Raw genomic sequence first — 20390 nt, 5'->3', positions numbered from 1 at the left:
AGCCTCTTAACCAAACTTCAGTCTCCTCTAAAGTAGGTATAGGAATCATACTAGTTTCTACCTTAGAGGACAGTTGTGAGGAACAAGTGCTTCAGAGGAAATTAAGTGTGGAAGGTGCCATTCTTAGTAACGCTTAGATCTGTGAAAGCCAAGGTTCAGAAAAGCTCAGTCATTTGCCTGAGGTCCACAGCTGCATAGTGGTGGGACCAGGTCTGCCAGCCACTAACCTTGCATTCTTTCTACTGCTCCATGATGTTTCTGTTAATAATTTAGTAGTCTTTATTAGGATGACAAATGCTTAATTTTTGGTTTTGCCCTAATATTACAAAAAAGCTTATGGAAAGCTATCCATTTTCAAGTTCAAATTTCAATCTGATGAAAAGAAATTGCTTTAGAATGAAAAATGATTTCCTTTATATTTTGCTCTCGATTTTAGGTACAACTTGCCAATCATACTTTTGGTGGTGAATAATAATGGAATTTACCAAGGTTTTGATACAGATATGTGGAAGGAAATGTTAAAATTTGGAGATGCTACTACAGTGTAAGTAATCCAGAACAGTGTATATTTACTTTTTCTTATCTGTTTTAATCTCTCTTTAAAAAGTCTGCTGTATAAGAACATGCTTCCATGATGTGAGTATTGCTTGTTTTCATGGTCAGCTGCTATAAAGAGCAGGAACCCTGTCTGCGTGGCTCCTTTTTGCACAACCATCCTTGACTGGCACATCAGTGAATAGTTTATAATCAGGGAGCCGCTGAAGACGTGGGTGAATGAGTCTGACGTCTAAGCCTTGTTAATGAAAAGGCTTATTGAAAAATGCTCCCAGTCCTACTATTCCTACTACACCATGTAGGAATACAGATGTTTACATATTATTTATGATACAGAGGGGTTCCTTCCTTTTACCACTTAGCTAAATCTTGGTCATCTGGTGACAGAGCCAGACTGAGACAGTATCGTGGCTAGCTGTGGGGTGTGAAAGAGGTGAATCTGTGGGTCAGCCGCAGGGGAGCAGGCTGTGGGTGTGTTTGCTTATGCCTCGCTGACTTTGTTGTTTTGTTGTTGTTTGCTGTTTTGTGGTAACCATTCCTTTTTCCTCTTTTGGGGGTGGGGGGGATTGGTAATAGTTGATGGTGTAGCCTGCACTGTCCAGTGTAGTAGCCACTAGCCACATGTGGCTGCTTAAGTTTTTGTTTGTTTTTGTTTTGTTTTTTAAGTTAAATTAAAAATTCACTTCCTCTTTTTAACTAGTCACATTTCAAGTGCTCACCGCAACAGTCTACTAGTAGCTACTATATTGGTCAGCACAGATATAAAATTTCAGTTATCATGGAAAGTTCTATTGGACATTGCTATATAGACAATAAAAAATGTGTAGAAAGTTTAATGTACTGGCATCTCACTTTACATAAAAGTATGCCATTCACTTTAGCCAGAATTTTTCCACAGTTTATTTCAGAGAATTTCTTCTATTGACTTGTAACCTTCTTTTTCAGGATCCCTCCAGTATGTCTTCTGCCACAGTCACATTATGAGCATGTCATGATTGCATTTGGAGGCAAAGGGTATTTTGTGCAGACACCAGAAGAACTCCAGAAATCCCTGATGCAGAGCCTGGCAGACACAACTAAACCCGCTCTTATCAACATCTTGATTGAGCCACAAGCCACGCGCAAAACCCAGGTAAAGGCGATTGCTGAGCAGAAAGCAGAAATACATCTCCCCTCCCAGCCCCAAAAGTATCTACCAAATAGAACACCCTGCTATTTACCAAGTTCTTTCTAAACCATTTCTGAGCTCATCACTTTCAGTTGTTTGTTCAGTGGGTATTTGTTGAGATATGCATTAGGTGTGTTGTATCAGGTGCTAAGAACAGCATAGTGAGCAAAACCAGGCTCAGCCCTCACCTCATGGAGCTTACTGTCTGGGAGAGTACAGTCCAGTCACCTCTCAACTGAATGTACCACAATAGAGTGAGGCAATTCCTCTAAAGGAAAGAAACCCAGTTCTGAATGAACATAAAACCAGGGAAGCCAAGAGGTGTGTGGAGAAAAGGGAAGCCTCCTACACTTTTGGTGGGCATGTAAATTGGTGCAGCAACTGTGGAAAACAGCATTGAGGTTCCTCAAAAAACTAAAAATAGAGCTACTGTATGATCCAGCAATTCCCCTCCTGGGCATATATCTGGAGAAAACCATAATTCGAAAAGATACATGCACCCCAGTGTTGATTGCAGCACTATTTACAATAGCCAAGGCATGGAAGCAGCCTAAATGTACGTTGACAGATGAATGGATAAAGAAGATGTGGTATATACAATGAATGGATAAAGAAGATGTGGTATATACAATGGAGTACTACTCAGCCATACAAAACAATGAAATAATGCCATTTGCAGCAACATGGATGGACCTAGAGATTATCATACTAAGCGAAGTAAGAAAGAGAAAAACAGATAACATACGATATCACTTGTATGTGGAATCTAAAATATGGCACAAATGAACTTATCTGTGAAACAGACAGATATGGAGAACAGACCTGTGGTTGCCAAGGGAGAGGAGGGGTAGGGGAGGGATGGATTGGGAGCTTAGGATTAACAGGTGCAAACTATTATATATAGAATAGGTAAACAACAAGGTCCTACTGTATAGCACAGGGAACTCTCTTCAAGATTCTATTATAAAACATAATGGAGGGACTTCCCTGGTGGTCCAGTGGTAAAGAATGCATCTTACAATGCAGGGGATGTAGGTTCAATCCCTGGTCAGGGAATTAAGATCCTGCATGCTGCAGGGCAACTACTGCTGAGCTCGTGTACCTCAGATAGAGAGCCTGCATGCTGCAAACTACAGAGCCCATGCACCCTGGAGCCTGCACACCACAACTGGAGAGAGAAGCCCACATGCTGCAATGAAGAACCCGCATCACAATGAAAGATCCCACATGCCTCAACAAAGATCCCATGTGCTGGACTTCCTAGGTGGCGCAGTGGTTAAGAATCTGCCTGCTAAAACAATTTGGAGGTTCCTTAAAAAACTACAAATAGAACTACCATATGATCCAGTAATCCCACTCCTGGGCATATACCCAAAGAAAACCATAATCCCAAAAGAAACTTGTACCATAATGTTTATTGCAGCACTCTTTACAATAGCCAGGACATGGAAGCAACCTAAATGCCCATCAACAAATGAATGGATACAGAAGATGTGGCATATATATACAATGGAATATTACTCAGCTATAAAAAGGGATGAGATGGAGCTATATGTAATGAGGTGGATAGAACTACAATCTGTCATACAGAGTGAAGTAAGTCAGAAAGAGAAAGACAAATATTGTATGCTAACTCACATATACAGAATCTAAAAATGGTACTGATGAACTCAGTGACAAGAACAGGGAAGCAGATACAGGGAATGGACTGGAGAACTCGAGGTATGGGAGGGGGCGGGGGGTGAAGGGGAAACTGAGAAGAAGCGGGAGAGTAGTACAGACATATATATACTACCAACTGTAAAATAGTCAGTGGGAAGTTGTTGTATAACAAAGGGAGTCCAACTCGAGGATGGAAGATGCCTTAGAGGACTGGGGCAGGGAGGGTGGGGGGGAATCGAGGGGGGGGCGTCAAGGAAGGGAGGGAATATGGGGATATGTGTATAAAAACAGTTGATTGAACCTGGTGTACCCCCCCAAAAAATAAAATAAAATAATAATAAAAAAAAAAAAAAAAAGTTACAAAACATTAAATAAACTAGTAAGTTATTTTGTAAAAAAAAAATAAAATAAAATAAAATAAAATAAAAAGGCTCCAAAAAAAAAAAAAAAAAGAATCTGCCTGCTGAGATGGGAGGGAGTGAGAAACATACAGAGGGTCGGCACTGCAGCTCAGCGTTCCCGGACCGAGATGTCAGTTCACAGCTGAACAGAGGGTCCGGGAGTGGGAGTGTGGGAACTGCAGTGCTGGTTCAGGGTGAGAAAAATTGTTGCCAGTAAGGTGACGGACCGAGAGGACAGGAGAGAAGAGGTCAGCAGCGAGGAGTGCCTGCCGCTGAGAGCTGCACAGCCATGATGGCGGCTGGATGCTGCAGGCTCACGGGTGGGGGGGAGGAGCCGCGGGCATAGCCTCTCTCTCTCTTTCAGCGCCTCTGCAACAGGCAGTGGAGGGACCCCTGTGGGTCACCTAAGGCGCTCAGGGATAACAGGGACCCTCAGGCACCTGGGTGGGGCTAGATTAAAATCCCTTGGAATGCTGGCAGCAGGGAGGCTACAGAGAAAAAAAGAAAAAAAAACCCAAGAGAGGCCCAACTCTGAGACTTTCTGTTTACACCTGAGCCACCGGCGTCCCTCTGCAGCAGGCACCTCCAAGACCGACTGAAACAACAGTGCACCACTGCTCACTCACTCCCAGGAGAAGGAGCCACTATTGTACCCTCTCCCTCCCCACACACCGATGCTTACAGAGGAACAATAAAGGAAGCTCTGCTGGTCACAGAATAATGCAAAAAAACCCAAGGCAAGCAGAAGGACACTTACAGCTGAGACTCTAAGGAAACAGAAATATTAGTATCAATCCTATTGAATTGGTCCATTCTGGGATCAGTTCTGGATATTTTTTTTTCCTTTATTAATTACGATCTTAGTCCTAAGGGATCTACAAGTTTTATAACATAATTTTTTTAATGATATTTTTTATTCTATTCTTATTTTTTTGCCTTTTTATATACTTTTATTTCTAGCTAAGTTTTTGGTAGTACAGACAATATATCTCTCATAATTTCCTTTCATCCCTATCTTTTATACATTTCTATTCCTTTCTTTTTATTTGCATATTTCCAATCACACTACGCTCTTCTGTTCCCCTTTCTTCCATCCATTTTTAGTTTATTTTATCTTAACATGCTTATAAGCAACACTATCGATCTGCTCAGACTCCTAGCTCTTTTCTCCAGATGACGCACCGCCTTGGTATTTAATATTAGGTTTTTGTCTTTATCTTAGTTTTTAGTATAATTGTCTAATTTCATTCTGAGAATCTCCCTTCTGTCTGGTGGTACTCTGCTCTTTTCTATATTTGATTCTAGCTTACAAAATCTCCCTGGATTAGTGTTTGTATCTGTAAGGTGTTATTTGTTTGTTAGTTTGTTTTTGCTTTTGTCTCTGATTTGTTCTGTTTCAGTTGTCAATTTCTGTTGGGTTTCTCTTTGAATATCTGATAGCATACTGGGGTTCTGTCAGGTCTTTCCAGAGCCTTATGTCCTAACGGATTCAGTAATTGTGTGTCTTATACATGTATGTGTTTCCTAGACTTAATATTTGTTTAACCCAACACCTGGATATTAGTCTGAGGCTTGGACAGTCTTCTATAAACACCTCTATCGCCAGGACAAGCAACCCCAAAAGTTTGGACAACCATGAGGAAACAAAGAAACACCATGCAGGCAAAGGAGCAGGAAAAAAACCCAAAAGACCAAATAAATGAAGAGGAAATAGGAAAAATGCCTGAAAAAGAATTCAGAGTAATGATAGTAAAAATGATACAAAATCTCGATAACAAAATAGAGAAAGTACAAGAAACAGTTCATAAGAACTCAGGAAAACAAACAGCAATGGATAACAAAATAACTGAAATTAAAAATACTCTAGATGCTATAACCAGCAGAATGACTGAGGCAGAAGAACGAATAAGTGAGTTGGAAGATAGAATGGGGGAAATAAACGCCACAGAGCAGGAAAAAGAAAAAAGAATAAAAAGAATAGAGGACAGTCTCAGAGACTTCAGTGATAACATTAAACATACCAACATTCGAATTATAGGCATCCCAGAAGAAGAAGAAAACAAGAAAGGGTCTGAGAAAATATTTGAAGAGGTTATAGTGGAAAACTTCCCCAACATGGGAAAGGAAATAATTCACCAAGTCCAAGAAGCACGGAGAGTCCCATACAGAATAAACCCAAGGAGAAATACATCAAGGCACATATTCATCAAACTAATGACAGTTAAACACAAAGAAAAAATATTAAAAGCACCAAGAGAAAAGCAATAAATAACATACAAGGGAAAACCCATCAGGATAACAGCTGACCTTTCTACAGAAACTCTGCAGGGCAGAAGGCAATGGCAGGATATACCGAAAGTCCTGAAAGAGAGAAACCTACAGCCAAGAATACTCTACCCAGCAAGAATCTCATTCAGATTTGATGGAGAAATCAAAAGCTTTACAGACAAGCAGAAGTTAAGAGAATTCAACACCACCAAACCAGCCTTACCACAAGTGCTAAAGGAACTTCTCTAAGTAGGAAACACAAGAAAAGGAAAACACCTACAAATACAAACCCAAAACAATGAAGAAAATGGTAATTGGAACACACATGTCAATAATCACCTTAAATGTAAATGGATTAAATGCTCCAACCAAAAGACACAGACTGGCTGAATGGATACAAAACCAAGACCCTTCTATATGCTGCCTACAAGAAACCCACTTCAGACCAAGGGATGTATATAGACTGAAAGTAAAGGGATGGAAAAAGATATTCCATGCAAATGGAAGTCAAAAGAAAGCTGGAGTAGCAATATTCATATCAGACAAATTAGACTTTAAAGAGTATTACAAGAGACAAGGAAGGACACTACATAATGATCAAGGGATCCATTCAAGAAGAACATATCACAATGGTAAATAGCTATGCCCCCAACATAGGAGCACCTCAATACATAAGGCAAATGCTAACAGCCATAAAAGGGGACATCGACAGTAACACAATAATAGTGGGAGACTTGAACACCCCACTTACATCAATGGACAGATCATCCAAACAGAAAATCAGTAAAGACACACAAGCTTTAAATGACACATTAGACCATCTGGACTTAATTGATATTTATAGGACATTCCATCCAAAAACGACAGAATACACTTTCTTCTCAAGTGCACATGGAACATTTTCCAGGATAGACCACATCTTGGGTCACAAATCAAACCTTGGCAAATTCAAGAAAATTGAAATCATATCAAGCATCTTCTCAGACCACAACGCCATGAGACTAGATATCAGTTACAGGAAAAAAACTGCAAAAAATACAAACACATGGAGGCTAAACAATTCACTATTAAACAACCAAGAAATCACTAAAGAAATCAAAGAGGAAATCAAAAAATATCTAGAAACAAACGACAACGAAAACACAACAACCCAAAACCTATGGGACGCAGCAAAAGCAGTTCTAAGAGGGAAGTTTATAGCAATACAGTCCTACCTTAAGAAACAAGAAAATCATTGAATAAACAACCTAACCTTACACCTCAAACAATTAGAAAAAGAAGAACAAAGAAACCCCAAGTGAGCAGAAGGAAAGAAATCATAAAGATCAGAGCAGAAATAAATGAAAAAGAAAGGAAGGAAGCAATAGCAAAAATAAATAAAACTAAAAGCTGGTTCTTTGAGAAGATTAACAAAATTGATAAACCATTAGCCAGACTCATCAAGAAAAAAAGGGAGAAGATGCACATCAACAGAATTAAAAATGAAAAAGGAGAAGTAACAACGGACACCTCAGAAATACAAAAGATCATGAGAGACTACTACAAGCAACTATATGCCAATCAATTGGATAACCTGGAAGACATGGATACATTCTTAGAAAAATACAATCTTCCAAGACTGAAGCAGGAAGAAATAGAAACTATGAACAGACCAATCACAAGTACAGAAATTGAGGCAGTGATTAAAAATCTCCCAACACACAAAAGCCCAGGACCAGATGGATTCACAGGCGAATTCTATCAAACATTTCGAGAAGAACTAACACCTATCCTTCTCAAACTCTTCCAAAATATTGCAGAAGGAGGAACACTCCCAAACTCATTCTACGAGGCCACCATCACCCTGATACCAAAACCAGGCAAAGATGTCACAAAAAAAGAAAATTACAGACCAATATCACTGATGAATATAGATGCAAAAATCCTCAACAAAATACTAGCTAACAGACTGCAACAGCACATTAAAAAAATCATACACCATGATCAAGTGGGGTTTATCCCTGGGATGCAAGGATTCTTCAATATACGCAAATCAATCAATGTGATACATCATATCAACAAATTGAAGGATAAAAACCATATGATCATCTCAATAGATGCAGAAAAAGCTTTTGACAAAGTTCAACATCCATTTATGATAAAAGCTCTCCTGAAACTGGACATAGAAGGAAATTACCTCAACATAATAAAAGCCATATATGACAAACCAAAAGCCAACATCGTTCTAAATGGGGAAAAACGGAAAGAATTTCCTCTGAGGACAGTAACAAGCCAAGGGTTTCCACTCTCACCATTATTATTCAACATAGTTTTGGAAGTTTTAGCCACAGCAATCAGAGAAGAAAAAGGAATCCAAATTGGAAAAGAAGAAGTAAAATTGTCACTCTTTGCAGATGACATGATATTATATATAGAAAACCCTAAAGACTCTACCAGAACACTGCTAGCACTAATTGATGAGTTTAGTAAAGTAGCAGGATACAAAATTAATGCACAGAAATCTCTTGCATTCCTATACACTAACAATGGAAGAGCAGAAAGAGAAATTAAGGAAACTCTCCCATTCACCATTGCAACCAAAAGAATAAAATACCTAGGAATAAACCTGCCTAAGGAGGCAAAAGATCTGTATGCAGAAAACTTTAAGACACTAATGAAAGAAATCAAAGACGACACAAACAGACATACCATGTTCCTGGATTGGCAGAATCAACATAGTGAAAATGACTGTACTACCCAAAGCAATTTACAGATTCAACGCAATCCCGATCAAATTACCCATGGCATTTTTCACAGAACTAGAGCAAGAAATCTTACGATTTGTATGGAAACGCAAAAGACCCCGAATAGCCAAAGCAATCTTGAGAAGGAAAAATGGAGTTGGTGGAATCAGGCTTCCTGACTTCAAACTATACTACAAGGCCATAGTGATCAAGACAGTATGGTACTGGCACAAAAAGAGAAAGGAAGGTCAATGGAATAGAATAGAGAACTCAGAAGTAAGCCCAAACACATATGGGCACCTTATCTTTGACAAAGGAGGCAAGAGTATACAGTGGAAAAAAGACAGCCTCTTCAATAAGTGGTGCTGGGAAAATTGGACAGCAACATGTAAAAGAATGAATTTAGAACACTTCCTAACACCATACACAAAAATAAACTCCAAATGGATTAAAGACCTACATGTAAGGCCAGACACTATAAAACTCCTAGAGGAAAACATAGGCAGAACACTCTATAACATACATCAAAGCAAGATCCTTTTGGACCCACCTCCTAGAATCATGGAAGTAAAATCAAGAATAAACAAATGGGACCTCATGAAACTTAAAAGCTTTTGCACAGTGAAAGAAACCATAAACAAGACTAGAAGGCAACCCTCAGAATGGGAAAAAATAGTTGCCTATGAAACAACGGACAAAGGATTGACCTCCAAAATATACAAGCAGCGCGTGCAGCTTAATACCAAAAAAGCAAATAACCCAATACACGAATGGGCGGAAGACCTAAATAGACATTTTTTCCAAAGAAGACATGCAGATGGCCAACAAAAGCATGAAAAGATGCTCAACATCACTAATCATCAGAGAAATGCAAGTCAAAGCCACAATGAAGTATCACCTCACACCGGTCAGAATGGCCATCATCACAAAATCTGGAAACAACAAATGTTGGAGAGGGTGTGGAGAAAAGGGAACTCTCCTGCACTGTTGGTGGGACTGTAAGTTGGTACAGCCACTATGGAAAACAGCATGGAGGTTCCTTAAAAAACTAAAACTAGAACTACCATATGATCCAGTAATCCCACTCCTGGGCATATACCCAAAGAAAACCATAATCCCAAAGGAAACATGTACCATAATGTTTATTGCAGCACTATTTACAATAGCCAGGACATGGAAGCAACCTAAATGCCCATCAACAAATGAATGGATACAGAAGATGTGGCATATATATACAGTGGAATATTACTCAGCTATAAAAAGTGTTGAGATGGAGCTCTATGTAATGAGGTGGATAGACCTAGATTCTGTCATACAGAGTGAAGTAAGAAAGAGAAAGACAAATATTGTATGCTAACTCACATATACGGAATCTAAAAATGGTACTGATGAACTCAGTGACAAGAACAAGGACGCAGATGCAGAGAATGGGCTGGAGAACTCGAGGATTGGGAGGGAGCGGGGGTTGAAGGGGAAGCTGAGACGAAGCGAGAGAGTAGCACAGACATATATATAGTACCAACTGTAAAATACATAGCCAGAGGGAAGTTGTTGTGTAACAAAGGGAGTTCAACTCAAGGATGGAAGATGCCTTAGAGGACTGGGATGGGGAGGGTGGGTGGGACTCGAGGGAGGGTGGGGGGGAAGTTGAGGGAGGGAGGGAATATGGGGAGATGTGTATAAAAACAGATGATTGAACTTGGTGTACCCCCTAAAAATAATAAATAAATAAATAAAATTAAAAACAAACACACACACACACACAAAATAATAAACTAAATGTAAGAGAAAAAAAAAAAGAATCCACCTGCCAATGCAGAGGACACGGGTTCGAGCCCTGCTCTGGGAAGATTCCACATGCCGCAGAGCAACTAAGCCCGTGCACCACAACTGTTGAGCCTGTGCTCTAGAGCCCGTGAGCCACAGCTATTGAGCCCATGTGCTTCAACTACTGAAGCCCACGCACCTAGGGCCCGTGCTCCACAACAAGAGAAGCTACTACAATGAGCAACCTGCGCACCACAATGAAGAGTAGCCCCCGCTCGCAGCAACTAGAGAAAGCCCGTGTGCAGCAACAAAGACCCAACGCAGCCAATAAATTAGAAAAATTTTTAAAAATAAGTAAATTAAAAAAAAAAGATCCCTTGTGCTGAAACTAAGACCCAATGCAGCCAAAAATAAATAAAATAAATAATAAATAAATCTTAAGAAAAGAATATACATGTATATGTATATATAACTGAATCACTTTGCTATGCAGCAGAAATCAACACAACATTGTAAATCAACTGTACTTCAATAAAATAAATTTTAAAAAAATAAACAAAAAACCCCACAAAGGAACTTGATTTATATTGGAGTCACCAGAAATGCTTCTCAAAAGTGATGCTTAAACTGAGGGCTGAAGGATAAGTAAGGACAAACTCAGCAAAGAAGCGAGGGAAAAGATGTGCAAAGGCTCTTTGGCAGAAGGGAACACGGCAAGTCTAAGGAATTGAAAGAAGGCCAAAGTGGCTGGAAGACAGAGAGTGGAAGAAGAAGCACAATAGGATATGAGACTCTAACAGGGTAATTTTTGCAGTTATATTCAAAGGTAGTTACTTTGGCCTCTAAAGCAAAACAACAGTGTGGACTGTAGCAGTAAAATAAATGACAAAGTGTGTAATATATTCCTCTCCCATCCCAGATTAAGTTGCTTTTCATACTTAACTTTGTACTCTGATCCTGGTCCAGCTACTTTTGCTTTCTCTTATATACCTGGCCTCCATGCTGACACCTTGCATATCATCTGCTGTTTTCACTGTTTCCCTTTTTTTCAAGTAGTTTCTGCCTTGGTTCTTTATACATGCATCTGCTGTTAGATTTTTTTTCTTTTTCGAACGAGGCAGTGGACAAATGGGCAAAATGCACATCTGGACAATCAATGAAATGTAAATTAACTAATTTGGAAACTATGAAATACATAGAATTCTACTGAAATTCTGTTTCTATAAGACAGATGTCAAGAACTTTGGTGAAAGGAACAAAGGGGAACTACAAAATAGCCAGAAAACAACAAAATGGCAATAAGTACATACCTAGCAATAATTACTTTAAATATTAATGGATTAAATTCTTGAATCAAAACAAATAGAGTGGCTAAATGGATTAAAAAATAAGACATCTATAGGCTGCCTGTAAGAGACTCACTTCACATGTAAGGACACACATAGACTGAAAGTGAAGAGATGAAAAAAGATAATTCATACAAATGGAAACCAAAAGAAATCTGGGATGGCTGTACTTAGATAAAATAGAGTTTAAAGCAAAGACTGTAATAAGAGACAAACGGCATTGCATAATGATAAAGGGGTCAATCCAACAATAGGACTTAACAGTTGTAAATATTTATGCACACAACATAGGAACACCTATATATACATATACACACACACATACACACACACATATATATGTATATATGCAGATATTAACAGACCTAAAGGGAGAAACAGACAGCAATACAATAATAGTAGGGGACTTTACCACCCACTTACATCAATGAATAGCTCATCCAGACAGAATATCCGTTAGGAAACATCAGCCTTAAATGACATGTTAGAACAGATGGGTTTAAGAGATATATTCAGAACATTCCATCCAAAAGCAGCAGAATACACATTCTTCTCAAGTGTACATGGAACATTCTCCAAGATAGGATAGATATGTTAGGCCACAAAACAAATCTTCATAAATTCAAGAAGATTAAAATCATACCAGGCATCTTTTCCAACCACAATGCTGTGAAGCTAGAAATCAATTACAAGAAGAAAACCAGAAAATTCACAAATATGTGGAGATAAAACAACATGCTACTGAACAACCAAGAGGTCGAAGAAGAAATCAAAAGAAGAATTTAAAAATGTCTTTGAGACAAATGAAAATGGAAATACAGCATACCAAAATTTATGGAATGCAGCAAAAACAGTTCTGAGAAGTTCACAGCAATAAAAGCCTCCCTCAAAAAACAAGAAAAATAGGCCTTTCCCACCTTCTTAGATGGCCCACACTCTGTGGAGTGTGTTTCTCTCTAAATAAATCTGCTTCTTACCTATTACTTACTCTCTCACTGAATTCTTTCTGCGATGAGACATCAAGAAGCTGAGCCTCAGTAAGTCCAGATACCAGATGTTGAAACCCCCTCCAGGTGGGAGAATGTAATGATTAATGATGGTATGCAGCCCCCAAGCATGTAGACCCCAGACCCGTTGGACCTGAAGGCTGATGATGCTGACTCCTACTTACCTCACCACTGACCCTTCAGAGGACTGCAAGACTGTTACTGCCTAGATCCTTATCACATACTGCTGACCACAAGCCCTGACTATAAGACCTCTCCCTATTCCCGGGGGCGGGTGGGGGGCATGGTGTTCCCCCTTTACCTGGTAAAGTGATATAGCTATCCTTTTCTACTTCACCAAAACAAACAAACAACAAGGAAAATATCAAATAAACAACCTAACCTTACACCTGAAGGAACTGAAACAAACAAAGCCCAAAGTTAGTAGAAGGAAGGAAATAACAAAGATCAGAGCACAAATAAATAGAGCCTAAACAATAGAAAAGACCAGTGAAACTAAGAGCTGGCTCTTTGAAAAGATAAAATTGACAAAGCTTTAGCTAGACTTGCCAAGAAAAAAGAGAGAGGACTCAAATAAATAAAATCAGAAATGAAAGATGAGCCATTACAGCTGATACCATGGAAATACAAAATTTCATAGAGACTACTATGAACAATTATATACCAATAAATTTGACAACCTAGAATAAATGCATAGGGCTTCCCTGGTGGCACAGTGGTTAAGAATCCACCTGCCAATGCAGGGGACACAGGTTCAATCCCTGGGCCAGGAAGATCCCACATGCCGAGGAGCACCTAAGCCTGTGCACCACAACTACGGAGCCTACTTGCTGCAACTACTGAATCCTGCATGCCTAGAGCCTGTGCTCTGCAACAAGAGAAGCCACTGCAATGAGAGATGGGTGCACCACAATGAAGAGTAGCCCCTGCTCATCACAACTAGAGAAAGCCTGTGCGCAGTAGTGAGGACCCAGTGCAGCTAAAAATTAAGTCAATAATAAAATAAATGTTAAAAAAAAAAGAATAAATGGATAAATTCCTAGAAGCATAACCTATCAAGACTGAATCACGAAGAAACAGAAATTCTGAACAGACTGATTACTAGTTAGGAGATTGAATCAGTAATCAAAACCTGTCAAACAAAAGTCCAGGACCAGATGGCTTCATTGGTGAATTCTACCAAACATTTAAAGCAGAATTAATATGAATTTGGAACTTCCCTGGTGGCACAGTGGTTAAGAATCCGCCTGCCAATGCAGGAGACACAGGTTCGATCCCTGGTCTGGGAAGACCCCACATGCCGTGGAGCAGCTAAGCCTGTGTGCCACAACTATTGAGCCCACGTGCTGCAACTATTGAAGCCCACATGCCACAACTACTGAAGCCCACGTGCCTGGAGCCCATGCTCCACAACAAGAGAATCTGCCACAATGAGAAGCCCGCTCACCTCAACAAAGAGCAGCCCCCACTCATGGCAACTGGAGAAAGTTGTGTGCAGTAACAAAGACCCAGTGCAGCCAATAAATAAGTAAATAAATATTAAAAAAAAAAAGAATTAATACAAATTCTCCTCAAATTCTTCCAAAAAATGAAGGAGAAAGGAACACTTCCAAACTCATTTTTGCAAGACCAACATTACCCTGATAACCAAGACCAAACAAGGATACCACAAGAAAAGAAAATTACAGGCCAGTAATTTTCTAGTTATCCCTGATGAACATAGATGTAAAAATCAGTAATACATTAAAAGGATTATATACCGTGATCAAGTGGGATTTATTCCAGGTATGCAAAGATGGTTTGATATCTACAAATCAGTGTGGTACACTACAGTAAAAAAATGAAGGATAAAAATCACATGAACATCTCAATAGATACAGAGAAAAGCATTTAACAAAATTCAACATCTATTTTTATGATTAAAAATCTCAACAGAGTGGTTATAAAGGGAACATACCTCAACATAATTAAGGTCATGTGTCACAAGCCCACAGCTAATATTGTATTTAACAGTGAAAAGCTGAAAGCTTCCTCTAAAATCAGGAACAAGAAAAGGATGCTCACTTTTGCCACTTTTATTCAATATGGTATTGGAGGTCCTAGCCAGAGCAGTTAGGTAGGAAAAAGAAATGAAAGGCATCCAGACTGGAAGCAAATAAGTAGGAGTGTTGTTACTGTTTGCAGATGGTGTGATATTTTTAAAATTTATTTATTTATTTATTTACTTATTTACTTATTTATTTATTGGCTGTGTTGGGTCTTTGTTGCTGCACGTGGGCTTTCTCTAGTTGCAGAGAGCGGGGGCTACTCTTAGTTGCATTGCGCAGGCTTCTCGTTGCAGTGGCTTCTCTTGTTGCAGAGCATGGGCTCTAGGTGTGTGGGCTCCAGTAGTTGTAGCACATGGGCTCAATAGTTGTGGCTCCAGGGCTCTAGAGCACAGGCTTAGTAGTTGTGGCACACAGGCTTAGTAGCTCCATGGCATGTGGGATCTTCCCGGACCAGGGCTTGAACCCATGTCCCCTGCATTGGCAGGTGGATTCTTAACCACTGCACCACCAGGGAAGCCCCAGTATGATATTATATATAGGAGAAGCCTAAAAACACCATTGAAAAACTATTAGAATAAATAAATTCAGTAAAGTAGGATACAAAATTAATGCACAGAATTCTGTTTCTATACAGTAATAACAAAGTATCAGAGAAATTAAGAAAATTTCATTTACAGTTGCATCAAAAAGAATAAAATTCTTAGGAATAAATTTAACCAAGGAGATGAAAGATTTATACCCTGAAAAGTATAAAACATTAATGAAAAAAATTGAAGAAAGCACAAGGAAATGGAAAAATATTCTGTGCTCTTGGCTTGGAAGAATTCATATTGTTAATCTGTCTATACTACCCAAAGCAATCTACAGATTCAGTACAATCTCTATCAGAATTTTAATGGCATTTTTCACAGAAATAGAATAAACAATCCTAAAATTGGTATGGAACCACAAAAGACCTCAAATAGCCAAAGTAATCTTGAGAAAAAAGAACAAAGCTGGAGGCATCACACACCCTGATTTCAAACTATCCTGCACATCTATAGTAATCAAACAGTATGATATTGCCATTAAAACAGACACATAGATCTATACAGTGGGGTAAGGACAGTCTCTTCAATGAGTGGTGTTGGGAAAACTAGGCAGCCACATGCAAAAGAATGAAACTGGACCACAGTCTTATACCATACACAATAATTAACTCAAAATGGATTAAAGATTTGAATATAAGACCTGAAATCAAAAAATTCCTGGAGGTAAACTGACATAAGCTCCTTGACATTGGTCTTGGAGATAATTTTTTTGAATCTAACACAAAAGCTAAGGCAACAAAAGCAAAAATAAGTGGGACTATATCAAACTAAGAAGCTTCTGCACAGTAAAGGGAATCACCAACAAAACAAAAGGCAACCTTTTGAATGGGTGAAAATATTTGAAATCATATTGTCTCATAAGGGATTAATATCCAAAACATATAAAGAACTCAATTAACTCAATAGCAAAAAACAATCCACTAAAAAATGGGCAGAATATGAGTAGACATTTTTCCAAAGAAGACATACAGATGGCCAACAGGTACAAGAAAAGATGCTCAACCTCACTCATCATCAGGGAAATGCAAATCAAAACCACAGTGAGGGAGGTATCACCTCATACATGCTAGAACGGCTGTTATCAAAGACAAAAAATAAGTGATGGCAAGGATGTGGAGAAAAGGGAATCCTTGTGGCTTCTTGATGGCAATATAAATACCTGCAGCCATTGTGGAAAACAACATGGAGTTTCCTCAAAAATAAATGCAGAACTACCATGTTATCCAGCAATTCCACTTCTGTGTGTCTATGGGAAGAAAATGAAAACGCTAACTCTAAAAGATACATGCATTTCCTTGTTTATTGCAGCATTATTTATAATAGCCACGATATGAAACAACCTACAGTGGATGACTGGAGAAAGAAAATGTGGTGTATATATACACAATGGATTATTATTTAGCCATAAAAAAAGAATGAAATCTTAGCATCACAACAACGTGGATGGGCCTTGAGAGCATTATGCTGAGTGACTTAAGTCAGACAGAGAAAGACAAGTGTCACATGATCTCACTTATGGAATCTAAAACAAATTAAAAAACCAAGCTCATAGATACAGAAAACAGATTGATGGTACCAGAGTTGGGAGGTGGGGAGTGGGCAAAATGCATGATGGGGGTCGAAAGTTACAAGCTTCCAGTTATAAAATAAATGTCATTGGAGGTGTAATGCACAGCATGGTGACTGTAGTTAATAATACTGTGTTGCATATTTGAAAATTGCTAAGAGAATAGATACTAAAAGTTCTCATTACAAGAAAAAATTTGTGACCATATATGTATGGTGGTGTATGTTAACTACATTTATTATAGTGATCATTTCTCGATGAGTACAAATATGAAATCATTATGTTGCATACCTGAAACTAGTATAATGCTGTATGTCAATTATACTTTAAATTAAAAGAGAGGCTTTGGCTTAGCCTCTCATAGGCTCTTCTCATAACAGAGAGAAGAGATACTTAAGAAGAAGCACGGTGATGGGATGGTGAGCACAGAAAGACTAGGCCAGAGAGGTGATGGGGTCGGTGGCATTAGCAGGTATTTATGTGGAGCAAGCAGGCAGACTGTTTTAAAGCAGTATTAACAACTTTCAGAATCTATTCAGTACCTCTGTGGGTTTATTGATTACTTAAAAAAAAAGAAAAGAAACTTTGTTGAAATGATTTCTGCTAGCTAGACAACCAGTAGATAGGTTTTAAAACCTCATGTCATTTTATCTGTAGCTGAGTATATACTTTCCAGTAACTGGGATATTAGTTTTGCAACCAGGATGCCCTCCTCCTGGCATCAGGGCATCAGAGCACTAGGGAGCCTTGGTAAACACATTCAGAACACACAGACAAAACAGCCTTGAAAGCCGTGTTAGTCACAGAAGGGCCCTAATTGATTGTCCCTTCTCTGCTAATGCCTTTCTAAATGATCTGCTTCTAATGGTCTGTTTTCTGAGTTCTCTATGAATTTGGGGGTGTTGCTGGAAAAATACAAGTTCCTAGTTCCTCTTTTATAATTCCATGAGGATTATCCTTATATTTTTTGCATCTACCACTTCAACATCATTTTATCTTCCTTCCAGTAGAATTCCACATATATTATAGTTTCTAAACTGTTTATTTTTCATTGATTGATTGTATGTCCATTGCCATATGTCATTTTTTAAAAACAAAGTATAGTTGATTTGCAATATCATGTTAGCTTTAGGTGTACAACATAGTGATTCAATATATTTATAGATTATACTCCATTTAAAGTTGTTATAAAATACCAGCTATATTCCCTGTGCTGTGCAATAGATCCTTGCAGTTTATTTATTTTATACATAGTAATTTGTCTCTCTTAATCTCATATCTCATCCCTCCCCTCTTCTTCTCCCCACTGGTGACCACTAATTTGTTCTCTATATCTGTGAGTCTGAAAAGATATGTGCACCCCAGTGTTCATAGCAACATTATTTGCAATAGCCAAGATATGGAAGCAACCTGAATATCCATCGACAGATGAATGGATTAAAAAGATGTGGTATAGATATACAATGAAATATTACTCAACCATAAAAAAAGAATGAAATTCCGTGATCTGCTACAACATGGATGGACTAGAGGATATCATGCTTAGTGAAATAAGTCAGACAGAGAAAGAAAAACACTGTATATTATCACTTATATGTGGAATCTAAAATAAAACGAATGAATATAATAAAAGAGAAACAGAGTCACAGATATAGAAAACAAACTAGTGGTTACCCTTTGTCATTGGTTCATGGTGTAGCTGGCTGCTTCCTGCTATAAAATACAGGGAGGACCTAATCTCTGCAGTTGCCTGTGTCCAGGCCACATGGTTAGGATGATTTTAGTCCTGGGCAAGGCTTCCGTGCACTGCTCTTTCTGCCCAAGTTCTTAGATGTGGGAGCTCAGTCCTCCTTGGGCTTCCTTCATCTCCTCTCTTCTTCTTTTTTTTTTTTTTTAATTAATTTTTATTGGAATTTAGTTGGTTTACAATGTAGTGTTAGTTTCTGCTGTGCAGCAAAGTGAATCAGTTATACATATACGTATATCCACTCTTTTTTAGATTCTGTTCCCATATAGGTCATTACAGAGTATTGGGTAGAGTTCCCTGTGCTATACAGTAGGTTCTTATTAGTTATGTATTTTATATATAGTAGGGTGTCTATATGTCAATACCAATCTCCCAATTTATCCCTCGCCCCCTTTTCCCCCTTGGGAAGTTTGTTTTCTACATCTGTGACTCTACTTCTGCTTTGTAAATTCCCCTCTTCTCTTGCATGTACTTCTGGTTCTTTCAGACTCTAGTTTTTTTGTGCTCTGATTACTATTAATGGGGGAAGATCCAGAAAGTGACGTTAGGTTGTTTTGTAGGACGAAACAGCAAGATTCACTCCTTTTTGGGAAAACCTCTAGACCAAAGACAAACTTCACTGACCACCACTGTGGCTAGTGTGGTTATAATGGGACTTTTAGATCTTAGAGCAAGCAAAACAGGGTACAGGTAGGCACAGTTATTTCTTTTGACTGAATGTTTGTTGTCTTTTCTTTTTCTAGGATTTTCACTGGCTGACTCGCTCTAATATGTAAACAAAGATGTCAATGCGTGACCTGAGTTTTCTCTTTCCTTTAAGATGCAATTTTATTTTCTACAGTGAAATTACTATAATGTTAAAATTGTTGTGCAAAAAAAATAAAAAACATTTCTAAATGACATTTTATAGTGCAGGAATTGATAAAAAAACATAAAGTTACCAGTATTCTACCACAGAAATAACCATTTACAGATGAAAGAAGGGGGTTATTAAATAGCATTGTAACTGCCTAACTGTTGAATTACACATCAGTATTCTTTCAAGTAAACCCATTCTTAAAGTCACATATATTTTAAAAAACGTCTTCTGAAGAAAAAAGCTTTAAGAAGTATGTAATGTAGAGGCATGTTCAGTAAGTTGGAGTGCCTAGACTATTTCTGCTTCGTAGTTTATCCATTGACCACTTCATACCTTAGTCTACCCAGTATTTAATGGGGCTTGTTCTGCGCTTTATGAGTTGGGTTTTTGTTTAGCTTTGTTTTCCTGGAAAGAACTTACTAAGCCAAAGGAGAAGTTGCACCACACCCAAACTAATCATTTCAGGGTGTATTTGGATTATCAACCTTAGTTTATGTGTACCACATTGAGACCAACAGAATCACCAGCCTTAATGTACTAAGAACTCATAAATAAGAAAAATATTAATGCAGTAGTAGAAAACTAGGCAAAGGGCATGAGTGTATGAGTACAGAAAAACAAATGATTAATAAAAGTATGAGCGTGAATACAAATGAGTGTGCAAGTTAAACTGAAAACCCTT

General features: G+C 38.4%; 1 protein-coding gene across 1 annotated transcript in view; it reads left to right on the top strand.

Moving 5' to 3' along the window:
• The window catches only part of HACL1 (2-hydroxyacyl-CoA lyase 1), a 43688-nt gene extending 23939 nt beyond the window's left edge, over positions 1–19749 (top strand). Inside the window, exons 15-17 of the mRNA XM_057737952.1 lie at positions 437–544; positions 1501–1687; positions 19593–19749. Coding sequence (XP_057593935.1) covers positions 437–544; positions 1501–1687; positions 19593–19625 — 328 coding nt within the window. The 3' untranslated portion in view covers positions 19626–19749. The remainder of the gene's footprint in view (positions 1–436; positions 545–1500; positions 1688–19592) is intronic.
• The last annotated feature ends 641 nt before the right edge of the window (positions 19750–20390 follow it).

Source organism: Hippopotamus amphibius, chromosome 6, assembly GCF_030028045.1.
Source record: "Hippopotamus amphibius kiboko isolate mHipAmp2 chromosome 6, mHipAmp2.hap2, whole genome shotgun sequence".
NCBI classification, from domain to species: domain Eukaryota; kingdom Metazoa; phylum Chordata; class Mammalia; order Artiodactyla; family Hippopotamidae; genus Hippopotamus; species Hippopotamus amphibius.
The sequence above is the reverse complement of the archived record's forward strand: the minus strand, read 5'-3'. Positions and strand labels throughout refer to the sequence as shown.